General features: G+C 43.1%; 1 protein-coding gene across 15 annotated transcripts in view; it reads left to right on the top strand.

The window, feature by feature from the left end:
- MACF1 (microtubule actin crosslinking factor 1) overlaps nt 1-20,629 on the top strand; it is a 402,950-nt gene that overhangs the window by 104,977 nt on the left and 277,344 nt on the right. For 3 of the 15 annotated variants that reach the window (XM_055095132.2, XM_055095123.2, XM_055095097.2), the window contains exon 1: nt 18,381-18,813. The exons of 11 other annotated variants lie outside the window; for them this stretch is intronic. In XM_055095132.2, the coding sequence (XP_054951107.2) occupies nt 18,705-18,813 (109 nt within the window). In that variant the 5' untranslated portion in view covers nt 18,381-18,704. Of the gene's footprint in view, nt 1-18,380; nt 18,814-20,629 lie in introns of those variants that run through there. One more of the 15 variants, XM_055095128.2, reaches the window with a different exon arrangement.

Below are 20,629 nucleotides of genomic sequence, written 5' to 3'. Positions count from 1 at the left end.
CACTGCAACCACCAACTCCCGGGTTCAAATGATTCTCCTGCCTCAGCCTCCCGAGTAGCTGGGATTACAGGCACGCGCCACCACGCCCGGCCTAGAAATGACTTTTTTAGGGGCTCACCTATAGGATAAAATCCAAACTCATCTTGTCATTTAAGATCTTTCATAATCCAGTCCAACTTTCTATAACATTAAATCAAAATTATACATGTTCTTACTTTAAAAGGTTAAAATATTACTATAAGGCATATGACAAAAATAATCTGTATTTTCCACTATTTTTTTTTAAGAGATAGGGTCTCACTCTGCCACCCAGGCTGGAGTGCAGTGGTGTGATCATGGCTCACTGCACCCTTGAACTCCTGGGCTCAAGGGATCTTCCCACCTCAGCTTCCTGAGTAGCTTAGACTATAGGTGTGCACCACTGCGCCTGGCTAATTTTTTTTTCTTTTTGTAGAGTTGGGGGTCTTGTTTTGTTCTCCAGGCTAGTCTCAAACTCCTGGCCTCAAATGATGCTCCTACCTTGGCCTCCCAGAGTGCTGGGATTGCAGGTGTGGGCCCCCACACCTGGGCCACATTTCTGTTTCTTTTTTTTCTGCACACACAAACAGCCAGAATATATTTCTTTCTCTTTTACTAGTGATTCTTGATTTTTTTTTTTTTTTTTTTTTTTTGGTTTTGAACATTATCTGTTGATATTCTACTACAGAAAATTAGGGTTTAGTTTTTTTATTCTTACCCCCTTAACGTACACACTTTCTCTTCCCCCTTCTTCTCAAAGTCACACGTTATTGCCATTATATTCAGTGTTCAGATTATTGTGATTATATAAATATTGCTTAAAGGTGAGCTATGTAATATACTATGATTACATTTCCTTTTGGACCAACTTTTAATTTTTCCTGGAATTAATAATTGCCATATTTTGTCACTTGTTTACTGATCTATGTACATACCTTCAGACTCTCTCATGGGACTCTAAGACTTCTCTCTCAGTAAGTTGAAACATATCAAATAATCTTTTAGTTCAATAGTCTATTTGGAGACATCCCCCAGGAGCTTTCTCTTACTCACTCTGGATGGGTTGCTCTTAAAGCCTTTAGTAAAGCTGTCATCCTAGCACTTCCCTTCACTATACGGGGAAATTCCTTCACCTGTCTTCCCTGTTGGATCTCATGTTTCCCAGAGCTGATGTTGTATTTCATGATGTACTCCATTTTTTCATTGTGGTATATCCTAGCTTCCTGAGAAAGGATACAAGGGAGGTAAATGTTTTTGAGACTTTGCTTATCTGAAAATGTCTTATTCTACTTTTCATTTGATTAAGAGTTTGAGTATAGAGTTCTAGGTTGCAAATCACTTTCTAGCAGATTTTTTAAAAAAATTATTTAAAATTTTTTTGTAGAAATGAGATCTCGCTATGTTGCCCAAGCTGGCCTCAAACTCCTGGCTTCAAGCAATTGTCTGGCTAATACTGCCTTTTAAGTCTCTCTAAGGATATTAATTAGAGGCTGTCTTTCTCTCTCTCTCTCTCTCTGTCTCTCTCTCTCTCTGTCTCTCTCTCTCTCTCTCCTCTCTCCTTCCTTCCTTCTTTCCCCTTTCCCTTCCCTTCCCTTCCCTTCCCTCCCCTCCCCTCCTCTCCCCTCCTCTCCCCTCCCCTCCCCTCCCCTCCTCTCCCCTCCCCTCCCCTCCCCTCCCCTCCCCTTCCCTTCCCTTTCTTTTCTTTTTTCCTCTGCATCCAGCATTGTCTCTGTTTCTTCTGAGCTCCTATTTATTTTGGTCTCTGTCTTTCATGTTAGAAGTTCTCTTAAAATGTCTGATGTTTCTTGGTGATCTTCACATTTAAGACTTGGGCCCTGGCCAGGCACAGTGGCTCACACCTATAATCCCAGCACTTTGGGAGGCCGAGGCAGGTGGATTGCTTGAGCCCAGGAGTTCAAGACTAGCCTGGGCAACCCCATCTGTACAAAAAATTACAAAAATGAGCTGGGTGTGGTGGCGCATGGAGGCTGAGGTGGGCAGATCGCTTGAGCCCCGGAGGTTGAAGCTGTAGTAAGCTGAGACTGCGCCACTACACTCCAGCTTGGGCAACAGAGTGAGACCCTGTCTCCAAAAATAAAAAAAGAAAGAGCTGGGCCCTAAAATGCTGATTGGTGGGACTCGTTAACTGGTATACTCCTAATGAATAACCAGGTAGAGGAGGTTGGTTTCCCCAGGAAAGACTGGCCAGTCTCCCATCTGGGGGCCAATTCTGGTAGCTAGAGCTCTGGGCCAAGTGGAGCAATTGGCCAGTCTGGAAGGGCCTCATCGTTCATTGTCAAAGTTTATTGATTGATTGATTGATTGATTGAGACGGAGTCTCACCCTGTCAGGCTGGAGTGCAACCTCTGCCTCCCAGGTTCAAGCAGTTCTCCTGCCACAGCCTCCCAAGTAGCTGGGATTACAGGTGTTTGCCACCATGCCTGGCTAATTTTGTATTTTTAGTAGAGGCGGGGTTTCACCATGTTGGCCAGGCTGGTCTCGAACTCCTGAGCTCAGGTGATCCACCTGTTTCTGCCTCCCAAAGTACTAGGATTACAGGTGCGTGCCACCACACCCAGCTAATTTTGTATTTTTAGTAGAGGCGGGGTTTCACCATGTTGGCCAGGCTGGTCTCGAACTCTTGAGCTCAGGTGATCCACCTGCTTCGGCCTCCCAAAGTGTTAGGATTATAGGCGTGAGCCACCATGCCCGGCCCATTGTCAGATTTCATTTAATATCCCTGTTTTCGCTGAGACACCTGGCTCCTGACCTCACACGGGCCTGAAGACTTCCAACCAATCTTGTTTTCAGCCTTACTCTGCAGCATGCCTTCTCCTACCAAGTCTTCAGAGGTTCCTGGTGCTTCCAATTTCTGAGCCTTTCTGGGATTCTGCAGCACAATTTACCTTGTTTCTTATTGTTGCCCATTTCCTGCAGGCACTTAGCAGAGAGAAAGAAAGCTGACATTTAAGTTTTCGACCATTTGTTTATCCACACTCCAGTGTATCAAACTTTTGTTGCTATTTCTTATTCTTATTTTCTGTGGGCTTGTGCCATTTTAATTCTCTTACTGTCACTTTTCTGAGGTTTCTGAAAGGGAGCTAAATGTGCTTATTAAATTTGTGATGGATACCCTAAAGTTGGCAGAAGTTAATCTTCCCAATTTAGTTACCTCTCTCTGAGCCTCCCCAACCCCAACCCAAACACACAAACCCTGTGGTTCGTTCTAGTGTCACTTGTACTTTCTGTTTTTCATTCTCTTCCTCATGCTATCTCTCCTCCTGGAGTGTTTACTCTTCTTATTTCAGACTGTTGAAATCCTATACATTCTTCTAGTCCCAGGTTATATTTCTTATCTATGGAAGCCTTTTTTTTGACTTCCCCAACAGGAAATGACCATTTCATTGACTGAATTTCTGAAGTTCCATTCACTGAGTTCTTATAGTCTTGCCCTCCTGACACAGCCTGTACTGCTTTATGTTAAGACTATCTGTATACATATTTCTCCAGTTAGATTGTAAGCTCTTAAAGGATAGTAGCGTAAGACTGGCTTTGTAATTTTTTTGTTATTGATAACAATCAACATAGTACCTAGGCAACTAAATATTTCACAGAACCACAGAATTTTAGAGCTGGAAAAGAATTTAGAGATCTAGAATGTGAACTCATTTTATGAATGAGTAAACAGATCCAGTGTAGTTAAACGATCCTGAAGTCATTTAATAAGCCAAGAACAGAACTGGACCTATAATCATCTCTAGTTCTGTAATGTCTAAATGCATTGATAAAATCTGATATGTGCTTATTTAGATATTCTGGTTTATCAAAGGTTAACCAGAGAGTGCTTTTTGTTTCATTCTTGTTGAAAATTTTTGTCAATATCTTTTTGGTTTTAGTAATTAGGTATGCCATAGGTAATTTCTTTTCTTTTCTCCCTCCTTCGCTGCCTCTCTCTCTTCTTTCTTTCTTTTTTCCTCCCTCCCCGCCCCTCTCCTCTCTCTTCCTTTCTCTTTTCTTGTCTTTTCTTTCTTTCTTTCTCTTCTTTTCTGTGTGTGTGTGTGTGTTTGTTTTTGTTTGTTTTTTTTTTTGACGGAATCTTGCTTTGTCACCCAGGTTGAAGTGTAGTGGCGTGAGTAGCTGGGACTACAGATGTGCATCCCCACACCCAGCTAACTTATTGTATTTTTTCATAACAACAGGGTTTTGCCATGTTGCCCAGGGTGGTCTCGAACTCCTGGGCTCAAGAAATCTGCCCTCTCGGCCTCCCAAAGTACTGTGATTACAGACGTGAGCCACCGCCTTGTGCTGTCTCTCTTTTTCTCTTTCTCTCTCTTTTTGATAAAAATCAGGATCTTGAGTATTCTGGATTTTGTCAAAAACTGAGCTGGAGGTGGTGCAGTGGCCTGTAATTCCAGCACTTTGGGAGGCCGAGGCAGGTGGATCACTTGAGGCCAGGAGTTTGAGACTGGGTTGGCCAACATGGCGAAACCCCGTCTCTACTAAAAATACAAAAATTAGCCAGGCGTGGTGGTGTGCCTGTAATCCCAGCTACTTGGGAGGCTGAGGCACGAGAATCGCTTGAACCTGGGAGGTGGAGTTTGCAGTGAGCTGAGATCGCACCACTGCACTCCAGCCTGAGTGACAGAGTGAGACTGTGTCTCAAAAACAAACAAACAAAAAAACCCCAAAACAACAACAACGAAAACTAAGCTGGATAATAGTTTTCTTCCCAGGCATATATGAGCATCAGAGACCCAAGGATTATAGGTAGGGAAAAAATGTAGGCAACTGTATTGAAGGTGCTCTGATTTTTAAGAAAATTTTAAAAATTCACTGGATATGATGTATTTGGGGTGATTCTTTCTTTCTTTCTTTTTTTTTTTAAAACCTAGCAGTAAAGTACAGGCCCAGTTGGGTCCTACTTAAAGTTTTCCTGTTTGACAATTTATCAGGAATTATTATTGCTTAAGATAGCTTTGAAGTAAGTTGTCTGTGTCAAAGACCTTCCTCCACTTCTCTCACTTACCTAGCACTTGGCAGCTGTATCCAAAATGTTTGCACTAACTCCATAGATTCATGTCTGAAGGATTAGATACTCCAGGAACATCTATTGGGAGAAAGTTTAACTACAACTGTTGTCCATTTTTCGATTAATGTGCCAGTCACTAATGAAAAAAACAGATGCTGTCGTTTTCCTCATCCACTACTTGGGACACCTAAGGATGGATGGACAGATACTTAAGAGGCTGCCTCCTTCTTCTGAGATTGGGCTTTTCATCAGGGCTGTGCCACAGGGTGTGATGCTGTGTGATAGCAGATGGCTCTGCTTCATGCCCATTACTTTTTGTTTTATCCAAAGTAGAAGCTGTGGTCCCCAGATTTTAGAGAGTAAGGGCTTATCATACTCATTGGCTTTTCTGCCTTTGCCTGTTTCTGCATTGCCACCTGGCTGCCATTAGAGGGAATTCATTACAACTCTGAGTCCCTGCAGGGAGCTGAGAGGAGCTATCCTTGTGTTTAGGATGGGACGTGTGTTCTTAAAACTGGGCCAGGCACGGTGGCTCCCAGCACTTTGGGAGGCCGAAGCAGGTGGATCACTTGAGGCCAGGAGTTCGAGACCAGCCTGGCCAACATGGTGAAACTCCGTTTCTATTAAACATACAAAAATTAGCTGGGTGTGGTGGTGTATGCCTGTAATCCGAGCTACTCAGGAGACTGAGGCACAAGAATTGCTTGAACCTGGGAAGTGGAGATTGCAGTGAGCCGATATCTCACCACTGCACTACAGCCTGGGCGACACAGCAAGACTCTGTCTCAAAAAAAGAAAAAAGCAAAAAACTTAAAAATGGTTACCCAGATTTCCTTTTATGACTTGTTCAGTCAGAGGCAGCTGGGAGGATGCACGCTGGGGAAAGCATTACTCACCAGGCACACATAGTGGCCCTGACTGCTGGCAAATAGTCTGGGCTGTGTTAAGAGTGAGTCACCTCGGGGAATGGAAAAATTGCAAGGTACTGAGGGGTAGGAGTTGTGTGCCAGTGACTGCTCCTTTTCTGTCTGCTATTTTCTCTATAAGGACTCATCACAAAACCATAAATACTGACGATCCTGTTGAGGCAGCCGTGAAGCCAACCAACTTTATGGTGATAATGTTTCCCATAAAAGGAATGAGCTGACTGGACATAGCATTGTTGCCTTCTATGTTACAGGTGTATATAGATTTTGACACAAGCTTGAACTTGTATAATGAAAGTTCCATGTGTGAGAATTTCATTAGAATAAAAGCAACACAGGTTTTCTTTGTTGTTTAAAAACTCAGTCTTCTGTGTCTATCTATCTTTGTCCAGTAGGGGTCACTGAGGGTTAGGCTCTCAATAAGAGAAACACTAATCTAGTGATAAATGAGCTGGATTCCTTGTCTATTGTGACATCTTTGTATATTCAGTACTATGTTTTTTAAAATATTAGAGCAGAAACAAAAGGCGTGAACTTGTATTAAGAACTTTATGGGCGAAGCGCAGTGGCTCACGCCTGTAACCCGAGGCGGGTGGATATAACCTGAGGTCAGGAGTTCGAGACCAACCTGGCCAACATGGTGAAACCCCGTCTCTACCAAAAATACAAAAAAATTAGACGGGCATGGTGGCGCATGCCTGTAATCCCAGCTACTTGGGAGGCTGAGGCAGGAGAATTGCTTAAACCCGGGAGGCAGAGGTTGCAGTGAACCGAGATTGTGCCATTGCACTACAGTCTGGGCAACAAGAGTGAAATTCCATCTCAAAAATTAAAAAAAAAGAATATTTCTGGACAAAAATAACAATCCTGGGCAAGATTCTGGAATAGTCCCCATAGACAGGGCTTCTTTTCTTCGTATCATTTTTTTCTCCATTTCTTTAAGATGTTGGCTACCAGAGTTTCTTGGAAAAAGCTTACTAGATAGATATTATTTCATTGGGGAAAAGGGTCAAAATTCCAGAGAGAGAGATTACCTAAAATGGTAATATGGCTGTTGAGGTTGACTAGATATTCTTGTCCTTTCCCTTTTTGAAGCAATGCTGTCGAAGCCTAATTTGATTTAGTCATTGAGCTGTTCAATACCACACATTACTTTCACTTACCTTCTTGCATTTGCCACTGAGGATGACTTGATGCCCTGCTAGGAGGTCTCTTGTGTGGTAATCATAATAACAAGAGTTGGCATTAGTGAGTCAATGTTTAATGCTTTTTAAATAGTTAATGCTTACTGTGTGCCAAATATATTATGCATTTTCTCACTTAATCCTCACTGTAATACTGTGAAGAGGTAATTTTATTGTCCCTTTTTGACATGAGATAACTATGGATTAAAGAGATTAAGTAATTGGTTCAAAGATACACAACTAGAGATTGTGAAATCAGAATTTGAATATAGGTTTGGCTCACAAATTATATTTACAGCCCTGGTAAGAGAGAGAGGGAGAGAGAGAGAGAGAGAGGCAGGCACTTGGGTTTAAGAGTGAGTTTTCTTTTTTCTTTTTTTCTTTTTTTTGAGACAGAGTTTCGCTGTTGTTGCCCAGGCTGGGGTGCAGTGGCATGATCTCAGCTCACTGCAACCTCCACTTCCTGGGTTCAGGCAATTCTCTTGCCTCAGCCTCCCAAGTAGCTGGGATTACAGGCACTCCTGGGTAATTTTGTATTTTTAATAGAGATGGGGTTTCACCATATTGGTCAGGCTGGTCTCGAACTCCTGACCTCAGGTGATCCAACCACCTCGTCCTCCCAAAGTGCTGGGATTACAGGCATGTGCCACCACACCTGGCCAAGAGTGAGTTTTCTAAGTGCTGTACCAGAGCATCTCTCACTTTATTTTCTGCCCCTCCTCTTTAGTGTTACTTTCCCTTTTCTTTCTTAAGGGTAAGACCTTCAGTTGCTGAGCTTGATAGGAAGGCCATCTAGAGTTAGATCCTGGGCAGAATCCATATCTGGAGGGATTTCCAGAAGTGGAATTTCTTTTCTTTTCTTTTCTTTCTTTTTTTTTTTTTTTTTTTTTGTGATAGAGTCTTGTTCTGTTTCCCAAGCTGGAGTGCAGTGGCGCGATCTCAGCTCACTGCAGCCTCCACCTCCCGGGCTCGAGGGATTCTTCTGACTCAGCCTCCCAGGTAGCTGAGACTACAGGCACATGCCACCATGCCCGGCTAATTTTTGTAATTTTAGTAGAGACGGGTGGCCAGGCTGGTCTTGAACTCCTGACCTTAGGTGATCCACCCTGCCTCAGCCTCTTAATGTGCTGGGATTACAGGCGTGAGCCACCATGCCCAGCCAAAAGTGGAATTTCTTTCTCCCTGCCTTCCCCTCCTCTCCCCTCCCCTCCTCTCCCCTCCCCTCCCCTCCCCTCCCTTCCCTTCCCTTCCCTTCTCTATTGTCTTGCTCTGCTGTCTAGGCTGGAGTGCAGTGGTGTGATCATAGCTCACTGTGGCCTGAAACTCCTGGGCTGGAGTGATTCTCCTGCCTCAGCCTCCCAAGTAGCTAGAACTACAGGTGTGTAACCACTGGGCCTGGCTAAGTGTTATTATTTTTTGGAGAGATGGGGTCTTGCTATGTTGCCCAGGGTGGTCTTGAACTCCTGTCCTCAGGCAGTCCTCCTGCCTCAGCTTCTCAAAGCACTGGGATTACAGGGGTGAGCCACTGCTCCCAGCCAAGCAGTTTAATTTCTGATTTAATAAACTATCTTCCTTCCAGCTCCAAGGAAAAGCAAAACTTATACTTGTGTTCTTGGAGACACTGTTTTCTTTTAAATTCCCAGGTAGATTTGGAATTTCACTGTTAAAGGTGATTCGACACCCTTGTTAGTGTATGTTACCTACTAGGCCTCTCTAGAAGAGCATTTTGAGTTATTTCTGCCATAAGATGAATGGTTTTCCAGGCACTTGTTCTCGGTTGTATGTTTTTGTGGTCAAAAAAGATGCATTACCAGAAGAAATGTTTATATTTTGGGAGTATTCATAATTTACTGGGCCCAGCTTTGCCCTTTCTAGTGTGCACCCGCCCCCATTCTTGCTCTTAAGCAGTTCTCAGATCTTCTCATTCATTTATTAATTTGCTCATTCCACAAATAGTTATTTAGTGACTAAGATTTTATAAAGGAGAGCAGACATTTATCTAGCTTCAAAAACAGTCTAGTGAGGGAGTAACAATATGTGCTCAGCTGTATTATAAAGCACAAAGTGCTAAACTTTATGAGAGAAACAGATAAAGTATAATAAAAGCTCAAGGGAGGGAGAAGTTTACTTCTCACTGGGATGGAGGGAGGAACTGGAGATAATTCTGTGGAAGTACTGGCTTTAAGCTGGTCTATAGAAATAGGAGTTTAATATCTGGAGATGGGAAGGAAAAACATGCCAGGATAATGAGGGAAATATTGTTAAGCCAGAGAGTTTTGGATTTAATTTGCTGATAGGGAGAAATGTAAAGTTTTACAGTGAAGTTATAAATAAACATTTATTAAGCATTTAAAATGTGCCAATCATTATACATGCTTCAAGGAGATTACTGTCGTGGTGAACGAGGGCAGGGTTGGTAAGTTGGAGACTGAGATTAGACAGATTAGGTAATTTAGGTGAGGTAAGTTATCAGTTGCCAAGGTTTCGTACAGTCTGAGCAATATTCATAGTCTTTGTGGTCAGATGTAATTTGTTTGCTGCTCCTCCAAATAATGACAATTATAATCAGCAATTATTGAGCACGTATTGAGCACCTGAAACACATTAACTCATTCATCCTTACTACAACTCTGAGACAGATGCTATTATTATCATCATTTTACAGATGAGGAAATTGAGGTTCCATGAAGTTAAGTAACTTGCCCTAAGATGCTAAATGTGATGTATACATAGTAGTATGGATTTAAACCCAGGCAGACTGGGCTTATAATTTCCATGCTACTATAATACTCATGGCATCTAGGTATACGGAGCAATAAATATGGAGATTTTCCTTACTTTATTGTATTCAATGACACTTGTGTATGTAGAATGTTCTTTGTAGACATTCTGGGCCTTTGCAAGTTGTCTCAATACCACATTGCCAAACCTTAGAGGCAGAGTCATGGATGTCTCCTAATTAAGTTATCTGAAGCCCACATCCTCTGCCTGTCTTCAGTTAGATGCCTAGTGTACTCATGGGAGGGGACAGATGACAAGAGTTTCAGGGCCAGGCTTTGATGTCTGCATCGTGCCATTTCCAGAAACCCAAGGTTTTCAGTCCTATCGGTTATGTGCTATTCCCTCTACCAAATTTATAATCTTAGGTATATTTATTGTATTTTTTAAAAGACTTCTCTCTTTGTAAGCATTATTTTTCTAGATTTGGCTTTTTTAGTTACGGTGTAACGTAAATTTTTAGTCTGAATCTGCTAAAGTTATGATGCTTGTGGATATCAATTATTTTGAGACCAAGTAAATCTCAATGACATTTGAATAAAATGTCCAGCATAACCTTTGCACAGGCTTGTTTTGCTTGCAAACATTAAAGTAATTCTGGGGTGTTGCCTTGTGTTGAGATTTCTTGTGGGTAACAGTTAGGGGAGACCATCCCAAATTCCTGTGGGTAATCCCAAAGAGAGGCAGATCTAAAATCTTAATGAAGTTCTGAGTCTGTCTTCTACAAGGCTTCTTTCATGGTTTGGGGCCCTGCCCGTTGGCTGTTAGTAAGGGATATCCTGGGGGGTGCTAAATGTGACTTTAAAAAGACTGTTCTTTGTATGATAAATGATCTCTTAAAAAGAAAACTAGTCACTCCCTCCTGCCAGCCTCTAACCACTTCCTGTAAATGACAGCACACAGATCTTAGTTTCACCAAGTGAAAAAATTATTTTATTTTCATGAAAGCAGTTCCCCTCTGCTTCTTCCTTCCAACATACATATATATAATAAATATGAATATAAATATACACACACACACACACAAGCTGCAGATAGGCAGGCTTTTTACCTGTAATATCAAGGTATAAAATGACATGTTTTTATGATCTTATGAGAATAAATTACTTTGGTTATCTTTCATTGTCTTCTCTAATAATAAATGTAGGTTCAGAACATATCTTGGTATTTGAGTACTTTGGATTTTTTCCCCCAAATTTCCTAGGTGTTTTTGAATGGCACAAACATGGTATATGATTTTCTAATTACTGATGCCAGAAGCTCCTATAACAGCTTTATAATGGCTTCAGGTAGCAAATAGGGCAGGGAAATGGCTTTCACTTTGGGAAACGAAAATATGGTGAAGGTATTTGTAAGACTGTGAAAAGACGGTTGTGGTGGCTCATGCCTGTAATCCCAGCACTTTGGGAGGCAGAGGCGGGAGGGTCGCTCTTAAGGCCAGGAGTTTGAGACCAGCCTGGACTACATAGTGAGACCCCATCTTCAAAAAAAATTAAAAAATTATAGCCAGCATGGTGATGCATGTTTATAGTCCCAGCTCCTCAGGAGGCTAAACCAGGAGGATTGCTTGAGCCTAGGAGTTCAAGGCTGTAGTGAGCTATGATCACACCACTGCATTCTGGCCTGGGTGACAGAGCGAGACCATGTTTCGAAAAAGATGGTTGAGAAATGGTGGACAGATGCCAAGTGGAGTGGCTCATGTCTATAATCCCTGCACTTTGGTAGGCTGAGGCAGGCAGATCACTTGAGCCCAGGAGTTCGAGACCAGCCTGGGAAACATGGCAAAACCCCATCTCTGCAAAAAACACAAAAATTAGCCAGACGTGGTGGCACGTGCCTGTAATCCCAGCTACTCGGGAGGCAGAGGTGGGAGGATTACTTGAGCCCGGTAGTTTGAGGCTGCAGCGAGCTATGATTGTGCCACTGCATTCCAACTTGGACTACAGAGTAAGACCCTGTCTCAAGAAATGGTGATAGAAACAGCACTAGCAGGCTGGGCGCGGTGGCTCATGTCTATAATCCCAGCAGTTTGGGAGGCCCAGGCGGATGGATCACCTGAGGTCAGGAGTTGGAGACCAGCCTGGCCAACATGGTGAAACTCTGACTCTACTAAAAATACAAAAATTAGCTGGGCGTGCCGGGCGCGGTGGCTCACTCCTGTAATCCCAGCACTTTGGGAGGCTGAGGCGGGTGGATCATGAGGTCAGGAGTTCGAGACCAGCCTAACCAATGTGATGAAACCCCGTCTCTACTAAAAATACAAAAATTAGCCGGGTGTGGTGGTGCATGCCTGTAATCCCAGCTACTCAGGAGGCTGAGGCAGGAGAATTGCTTGGAGCCGGGAGACGGAGGTTGCAGTGAGCTGAGATCACGCCATTGCACTCCAGCCTAGGCAACAGAGCAAGAGCGAAACTCCGTCTCAAAAAAAAAAAAAAAAAAAATTAGCTGGGCGTGGTGGCACACACCTGTAGTCACAGCTACTGGGGAGGCTGAGGCAGGAGAATTGCTTGAACCCAGGAGATAGAGGTTGCAGAGATCGGAGCATCACTGCACTCTCCAGCCTAGGCAACAGAGCAAGACTCTGTCTCAAGAAAGAAATAAAAGGGAAGAAACAGCACTAGCAATTAATATATTCTGTTGTTGAGATTCTTTTCTTAAAGCCAGGTGGAACTATTATATAAATAAGTCTTGTAACGAGGAAGTATAAACACCTCAAGTTGCTTACCCTAAAGTTAGTGTACTTATTTTGACAGAATTTTTTTCTTTTTTGAGATGGAGTCTCGCTCTGTCGCCCAGGCTGGAGTGCAGTGGCGGGATCTCGGCTCACTGCAAGCTCTGCCTCCCAGGTTCACACCATTCTCCTGCCTCAGCCTCCCAAGTAGCTGGGACTACAGGTGCCCACCACCACGGCTGGCTAATTTTTTGTATTTTTAGTAGAGATGGGGTTTCACCGTGTTAGCCAGGATGGTCTCGATCTCCTGACCTCATGATCCGCCTGCCTCGGCCTCCCAAAGTGCTGGGATTACAGGCATGAGCCACTGCGCCTGGCCTGTTGTGACAGAATTTTTTAACAAAGGGATAAAATATATTTATTTGGAATCAGGCATAATAAAAGTTCAGACATGGGCCAGACACAGTGGCTCACGCCTGTAATCCCAACATTTTGGGAGGCCTAGGCAGGAGGATCGCTTGATTCCATGAGTTTGAGACCAACCTGGGCTGTAACATAGTAAGATCCTGTCTCTACAGGAAAAAAGAAAGAAAAAGCTCAGGTGTCAGCTCATCCTCTTTCTTGGATGACCTTGGCAAAATAACTTGAATTTCTGGAGCCTCAAGTGCTTGATTTATAAAATGGGGTAATAATATATAGTTCCCAGGGATATTACAGGGATCAAATGAAATAACAGATATAAAGATGCTTTATAGTAGCTGCTTAATAAATTTTAGTTTCCCTTCCAAGCAAGTCCATCTTCTTCGACCATCACAGCCCAGGAGCTTCTTCACTTCTCCACAGCAAGGGGTGTGTCATAGTCATCTTGGTGTCCATGGTATCTGGCACAATGCTCTGCATCTTTTAATGAAATGAATGAAATGCTCTGTTTCAGAAGAGAGGGAGCTCCAGCTTAGTCTCCACTGGACTATGTCATCAATTTTTCCTTTCTAATTCTTATTCCCTTCAGCAAACACTATTACATTTCACATATCAAGAATTCTCTATTGACCCTACATTGCTCTCTCTGCTCCCGTTTACAGCAAAGTTCCTTGAAGGAGTTGTTTTTCCCTGTCCTTGATTCTTCTTCTCCCATTCATTAGTTCTTGAATCGCTCCAGTCAGGCTTTTTCTCTACCATGCCATCAAAACTGCACTTGTTAGAGTCACCAGTGACCTCCACAATGCTAAATTCAATGGTCAGTTCTCAGTCCTCAACTTGACATATTAATAGCTCTTGCATGGTTAATTGCTACTTTTTAGAACGCTTTCACCTGGCTTCTGGGATAGCTTACTCTTTTGGGTCTCCCTCTAATCCACTGAATCCTCTTTTTTAGCCCCTTTTGGTTGTTCTTGCTCTTCCCTAGATAATGTTGAAAGGCTTCCAGGACTTAGTCCTTGAACTTGATCTCTTCTCTATGTTTACTCACTAAATAATGCCATCTAGTCTCCTGGCTTTAAAATTCCAGCCTGGGCCAGGCACAGTGGCTCACACCTGTAATCCCAGCACTTTGGGAGGCCGAGGCGGGTGGATCACCTGAGATCAGGAGTTCGAGACCAGCCTGCCCAACATGGCAAAACCGTGTCTCTACTAAAAATACAAAAATTAGCCGGGCGTGATGGTGGGCACCTGTAATCCCAGCTTCTTGGGAGGCTGAGGCAGGAGAATCACTTGAACCCGGTAGGTGGAGGTTGCAGTGAGCCAAGATAGTGCCACTGCACTGCAGCTTGGGTGACAGAGCTAGACTCCATCTCAGAGAAAAAAAAAAAAAGAAAAAAATTCCAGGCCGGGTCTCTCCCTGAACTCTAGATTCATATATTCAATTGTCTATTCAAAGTTCCACTTGAGGGGTGGGCATGGTGGCTCAAGCCTGTAATCCCAGCACTTTAGGAGGCCAAGGAAGGAGGATCACATGAGGCCAGGAGTTTGAGACCAGCCTGGGCAACATGGCGAAACCCGGTTTCTACCAAAAGAAACAACAAGGAAGTTTCACTTGAATGTCTTTAGGCATTTCAAACCTAATGTATTCAAAAGGACATTTCTACCCTGCCCCCCAAAAAACAAACAGCCACAGCCACCAATGAACCCCAAACCCTCTGCATCTCTGGTATCAGTCTTCCCCATCTCAGGAAATAGCAGTTCTATCCTTTCAATTTCTCAGGCCAACATTTTGGAGTTATTTTTTATTCTTTCCCTGCTCATTCCACAACCAATCTATAAGCAAATCCAGATGATTCCTTCTTTGTAATTACAGAATTTGAACACATCTTACCACCTCTGTGGCCACACTCTGGCTCCAACCATCATTTTGTAGCCACCAATTTTCACTTGAATTATTATACTGGCATTATAGCTGGTTTCCCTGTACCCACTCTTATCTCTCAGTAGTATGATCTCAACATAGGAACAAGAGTGATCCTTTTTTTTTTTTGAGATAGAGTTTCGTTCTGTCACCCAGGCTGGAGTGGCGCGATTTTGGCTCACTGCAACCTCCGCCTCCTGGATTCAAGCGATTCTTCTGCCTCAGTCTCCTGAGTAGCTGGGACTACAGGCGCATGCCACCACGCCCGGCTTATTTTTAGTATTTTTAGTAGAGACGGGGTTTCACTGTGTTAGTCAGGATGGTCTCGATCTCTTGACCTCATGATCCACCTGCCTCGGCCTCCCAAAGTGCTGGGATTACAGGCGTGATTAACCACGCCAAGCTGAGCAATCCTTTTAAAACCTAAGTTAAATCATGTTACTGTCTCACACAAAGCCCTCCAATGGCTTCCTGTTTCACCTAGAATAAAAGCCAAAGGCTTTGCAATGATCTGTACAGCCATAGGTGATCTGACCTCGTCTCTGGCCTCCTCTTCTGATACTCTTTCCTTTCCTCTTTCAGGTCCAGCCATTCTGGGTTCTTTGGTGTTCCCTGAACATAAGAAACGTAATTCTGCCTCAGGGACTTTGCACTTGTTCTTTGGCTTATCCATTCTCCAGATAGCCACATGACTTGTTTGCTCATATTCTTTTTTTTTTTTTGAGACACACTCTCGCTCTGTCTCCCAGGCTGGAGTGCAGTGGCACAATCTCGGCTCACTGCAAGTTCTGCCTCCCGGGTTCAAGCCATTCTCCTGCGTCAGCCTCCCAAGTAGCTGGGATTACAGGCGACCATCACCACGCCCAGCTAAGTTTTTGTAATTTTAGTAGAGACGGGGTTTCACGGTGTTAGCCATGATGGTCTCAGTCTCCTGACCTCATGATCCACCCGCCTCCGCCTCCCAAAGTGCTGGGATTACCGGCGTGAGCCACCACGCCCGGCCTCATATTCTTTATCTGCTCAGATGTCACCTTATTAGAAGAGCCTTCTCTGACCATCCTATATATAAAACCGTAAACTTGGCTGGGTGCTGGCCGGGCACAGTGGCTCACACCTGTAATCCCAGCACTTTGGGAGGCCAAGGCAGTTGGATCACGAGGTCAGGAGTTCGAGACCAGCCTGGCCAATGTGGTGAAACCCCATCTCTACTAAAAATAGAAAAATTAGCTAGGTGTGGTGGCACGTGCCTGTAGTCCCAGCTGCTCGGGAGGCTGAGGCAGGAGAATTGCTTGAAGCCGGGAGGCAGAGGTTGCAGTGAGCCAAGATCATGCCACTGCACTCCAGCCTGGGCAACAGAGCAAGACTCTGTCTCAAAAAAAAAAAAAGTAAACTTTCCCCCATTGACATTGACACTCCATCTCCTCTTCGTCTCCTTTAGTATTCTCCATAGCATTTATGTGACAAGCTATGTATTTACCTGTTCATATTTCTTTTCTTTCTTCTCCTACTAGTATGTAAGTTCTGTGAGAGCAAGGTCTTTGTTTTGTTTACTGCTATTGTTTCTGGTACCTGGAACATGACCTGGCACATAGTATGAAGTAAATATTTGATGAATGAAATGTAGGTTAGCACAAAATTGTAGATGGTCTTATTGCCAGATTTAAAAGTTCCCATTGTATTAGTGGTCCCGTCAAGGCCCCTTTATTATTTTTCTGGGTAGTAGGTTATGCACATCTAAAACTCTTTCCTTTTGCTTCAACAAGCTCTAGAAAAAAGCAAAAGGAAAATAAATAAATAAAGATTTCACATAGAAAAAAAAGTAAAACCCTTCCCTATTATTAGAAAAAAATAAACTTGACAGATATATAAAGCAATTTTCATTTTTTAAAGCTTGTGAGACTATAGCATCTTCATCTGTATCATAGTGTAATAGGTACTTCAGAAGTAAGTAAACAGGGTCTCACTTTGTCTCAAATAAAAAGGCCGTAGTGCAGTGGCATGATCATGGCTTGCTGCAGCCTTGATTCCTGGGCTCAAGCCATCTTCCCACCTCAGCCTCCCCAGTAGCTGGGACTATACACACATACCATCTCATCTGGCTAAATTTTAAAATTTTTATGTAGAAATGGGGTCCCACTGTGTTACTCAGTCTGGTCCTGAACTCCTGGGCTCAAGTGATCCTCCTGCCTCAGCCTCCTGAAGTGCAGGGATTACAAGCATGAGCCACTGCATCTGGCCTGATTTAGTGAGTTTGGACAAATGTATACAGTCACGGAACCACCACCACAATCAACAAAAGGAACATTTCCATCCTCTTACAGTTATTTTGTGATCCTTTTAGTCAATTTCCTTCCCTCATTCTCAGCCTCTTCCATTTCTAGTTGTATAGTTTTGCTTTTCTAGAAAGTTATATAAATGGAATCATATGGTATGTAGCCTTTTGTGTTTGGCTTTTCTTATGTAGCATAATAGTTTTGAGAATCATCTGTGTTGTCGTATGTATCAGTAGTTTTATTCTATTTTATTGCAGAATAGGTAGTCCATTATATGGATGCACAATTTGTTTATACGTTTACCAGTTGATGGACATTTGGGTTGTTTCCAGTTTTTTATATTATGAATAATGCTGCTGCAAACATTCATATACAGGTCTTTGTGTGGATATACGTTTCTCTTTTTCTTGGATAGATACCTAGGAGTGAGATTGCTGGGTCCTCTGGTCTAAGGCCAGGCACAGTGGCACATGCCTGTAATCCCAGCACCTTTGGAGGCCGAGGCGGGAGGATTGCTTGAGGTCAGGAGTTCGAGACCAGCTTGGCCAACATGGTGAAACCCCCATCTCTACTAAAAATACAAAAATTAACTGGGTGCGGTGGCATCCACCTGTAATCCCAGCTACTCAGGAGGCTGAGGCAGGAGAATTGCTTCAACCCTAGAGGCGGAGGTTGCAGTGAACTGATATCATGCCTTCCAAAGTGCTGGGATTACAGCCATGAACCACTGCACCCAGCCAGACGGATTTTTTTAACCCTTGAGAAGTACCCCCTAAATGAGCAGTTTGCTCTCCTCGCTGATCTTCATCACACCTAGATGTCAGGTCTGCTTCATGGGAGCTTGCTCTGTATGTATCCTCCCTGGACTGATGTTCAGGCTCCTCGCTTCTCCTCCCGGGTTGTGGGTATGGAGGGTTTGCCCTCTGACAACTCCAGGGTACTTGTGGTGCTCATACATCCTCATGTACTTTGCTTCCTCCCCGCAAGAGGTTCCCTAATGCTTCTGTGACTTTTTTCTTCTGGCTACATCCTGAAGTCTGGCCTTCCAGGCAGGCTGGGAATGGAAAGTTAAGAGTGTGACGTCCTCTGACACCCTCCCTTCTTGTAGAAGGGTCTGAGGTTTGTTTATTTAAGCTGAGCAGAGGATGCCAAAGATAGAGGTTTGAGTCAGCTTGACACTGGCTTAGGCGCTCCTTTTCACTCTCCTTGTTCCTTCTTCCCTTTCCCCTCCCCCGCTGGCCAGTTGTTTCCTGGGCTTTGTCTGAGATACACTGTACAGTTTTAGTCCCAGTCTACTAGCGCCTGCTGAAAAACAGTCAGAAGTGAGATGGAGGAGAAGCTGCCAGGAAGTTTCTGACAACACTAAGCTCCAGCCTCTGCCTCTGCTGATAGTACAGGACAACAGTAACCTCAGGAGAAAGGCATCCAGAGGCCTGCGCTGAGCTTGTGGCTAACTCAAGGGAGGAGAAAGGACGGGCCTGGAAATGCCCCTCTTAGATTCATCTTATTTACCACCAACCATCTTTATTTTGACTCACGTTCTTGGAGTTGCTGGTGTTCTATACTGGAAGAGGCATGCCAGAGGTAGAGCAGGTAACTAACTGGTACCCAGTTATTCTTTAAATCTACTGTGGGGCTTTTGAGGGTGGGGTGAATGATGGAGGTCTTCCCAGTTGCTTTCCTTAAAGGGCCAGTACGTCCTTCAGCTGGGGTGCTGTCAGACTTAAGAGTGTGTGTGTGTGAGTATAATGAAGAAGCTGGTCTGCCCTGGGGCCACTTTGGGATGGGGGTGGTGCTCTTTTCTGTTCTGTGAGTCTGTCTGGAGAGTGCTGGTTAGATGAGGTGATGGCTGGGCTCGAAACTGAAGGGAAGTGGCTGCTATGCTGACTTAGTCTTTCCTCAGAGAACTGAGCTCTTTCTTTACTTTCTCAGTCTCAGAGTGGTTTCTTGGACCCTTGTTTTTAACTGAAAACATACAGTAACTCTTTTACCCTCCTCCAGGTATGGATTTGGGTTGGAGAAGTTTCTGTTAACTTGGTGTGTTTTGGGGTGAGAAAAGGCAGAGGAGGAAGGGTCAGTCAGTGGAAGGGGTCGTGCGATGTCCTTGCCGAGGGGCATCCTGGAACACTGGGTGTCTGTGTTCTCTTTGATATCATTGATACTGTTCCTACACAGTTTGGCTATGTGTATCCAAATCATCTTGTTCAATGCAAGGAAGTTAATCCCTCTCTTCCCTAGGGAATCAGGCTTTGATAATTAAAAAAAATTTTTTTTTTGTAATGGCACCGGAACCCTCATTCTTCCCATATTGCTATTAGTTATATTCTGTTGACTTCTAAACACTCAGAGCAGGGATCAGCCCTGAGTTTGGCTGATTCTGAGTCTCCATGGTTGAGGATTCATATGGTCTAACTTTTACTGGAGTGTATACCCTTGGGTCTCATTGCCTTCAGTACTCTCATTGTGATGGGCTCACTACCTTCAAACTTAGGTATGTAGACACTTTTTATAGTGTATCTTACAAGTTAAGGTGGGGATTTGATGGCTTATTATTTAGCTTTCTATTAAAAGTTCACAAACGCCTGACAGAATTAGAATTAGATTCAATCATTCCCCAGTGTCCTTTCCAGTAAGTCCCAGAAAAGCTTTTGACTAAATATTCGGATCCTAGTGTGCATCTATAGCAGCGGAAACAAAGACAGACATTTTAGAAGTGTGTTTGATTGTGTGGTGGTGTTTTTAAAAAAGCCACCTCAAAGTGGCTTTCCTGTATTTGAACTTAGAAAGAAAGAGATAGGCAGGCTTAAGTTGTTTGGTCCTATTTACTATTTCACATGTAATGAGAAAATAAATACAATATCATTTAGGTAGAGGCTGCTGCTTTTCTTTCCTTGTGCATTATGGTAATGTCATTTTTAAACATTAACTAATTAGTTGTTAATATTTTTAAAGTTTATCTTCAGTATAGGACTTTTATGGAACTTAAGAGCTATCACTGTATTTTAAGTGCTTTCTTTTTTATGTTTAGAAATGTTAATTTCATAAACAGCCATAAAGTAATTGAAATAAAAAGATACATTGTAAAAGCTTTTTATTTCTATGAAACAACTTTGATTCTAATACCAAATAGTTATATCGGGAATGTGCTATGTTTGCTTTATCTGTAAAATGAGAGATGTCATTTTTCAATTGGAGGCTATGGATTCCAAATCTTCCATGGAGTTACTTACGAGATTCTGTACCCATTTTATTATAATTGCAATTTTAAGATGCATTTCATTTATTTAAAAATGTATTTTTAAAAATAATATGTACACTCTAATTACCTGCCAGTTGGACATCACAGAATAAAGTTTTTCCACCATCTCTGTGTATATATTTGTACTATTAATAAATGTACACTTGATTA

Source organism: Pan paniscus, chromosome 1, assembly GCF_029289425.2.
Source record: "Pan paniscus chromosome 1, NHGRI_mPanPan1-v2.0_pri, whole genome shotgun sequence".
Classification (NCBI taxonomy): Eukaryota; Metazoa; Chordata; class Mammalia; order Primates; family Hominidae; genus Pan; species Pan paniscus.
This window is presented reverse-complemented; position numbering and strand designations above follow the sequence as displayed.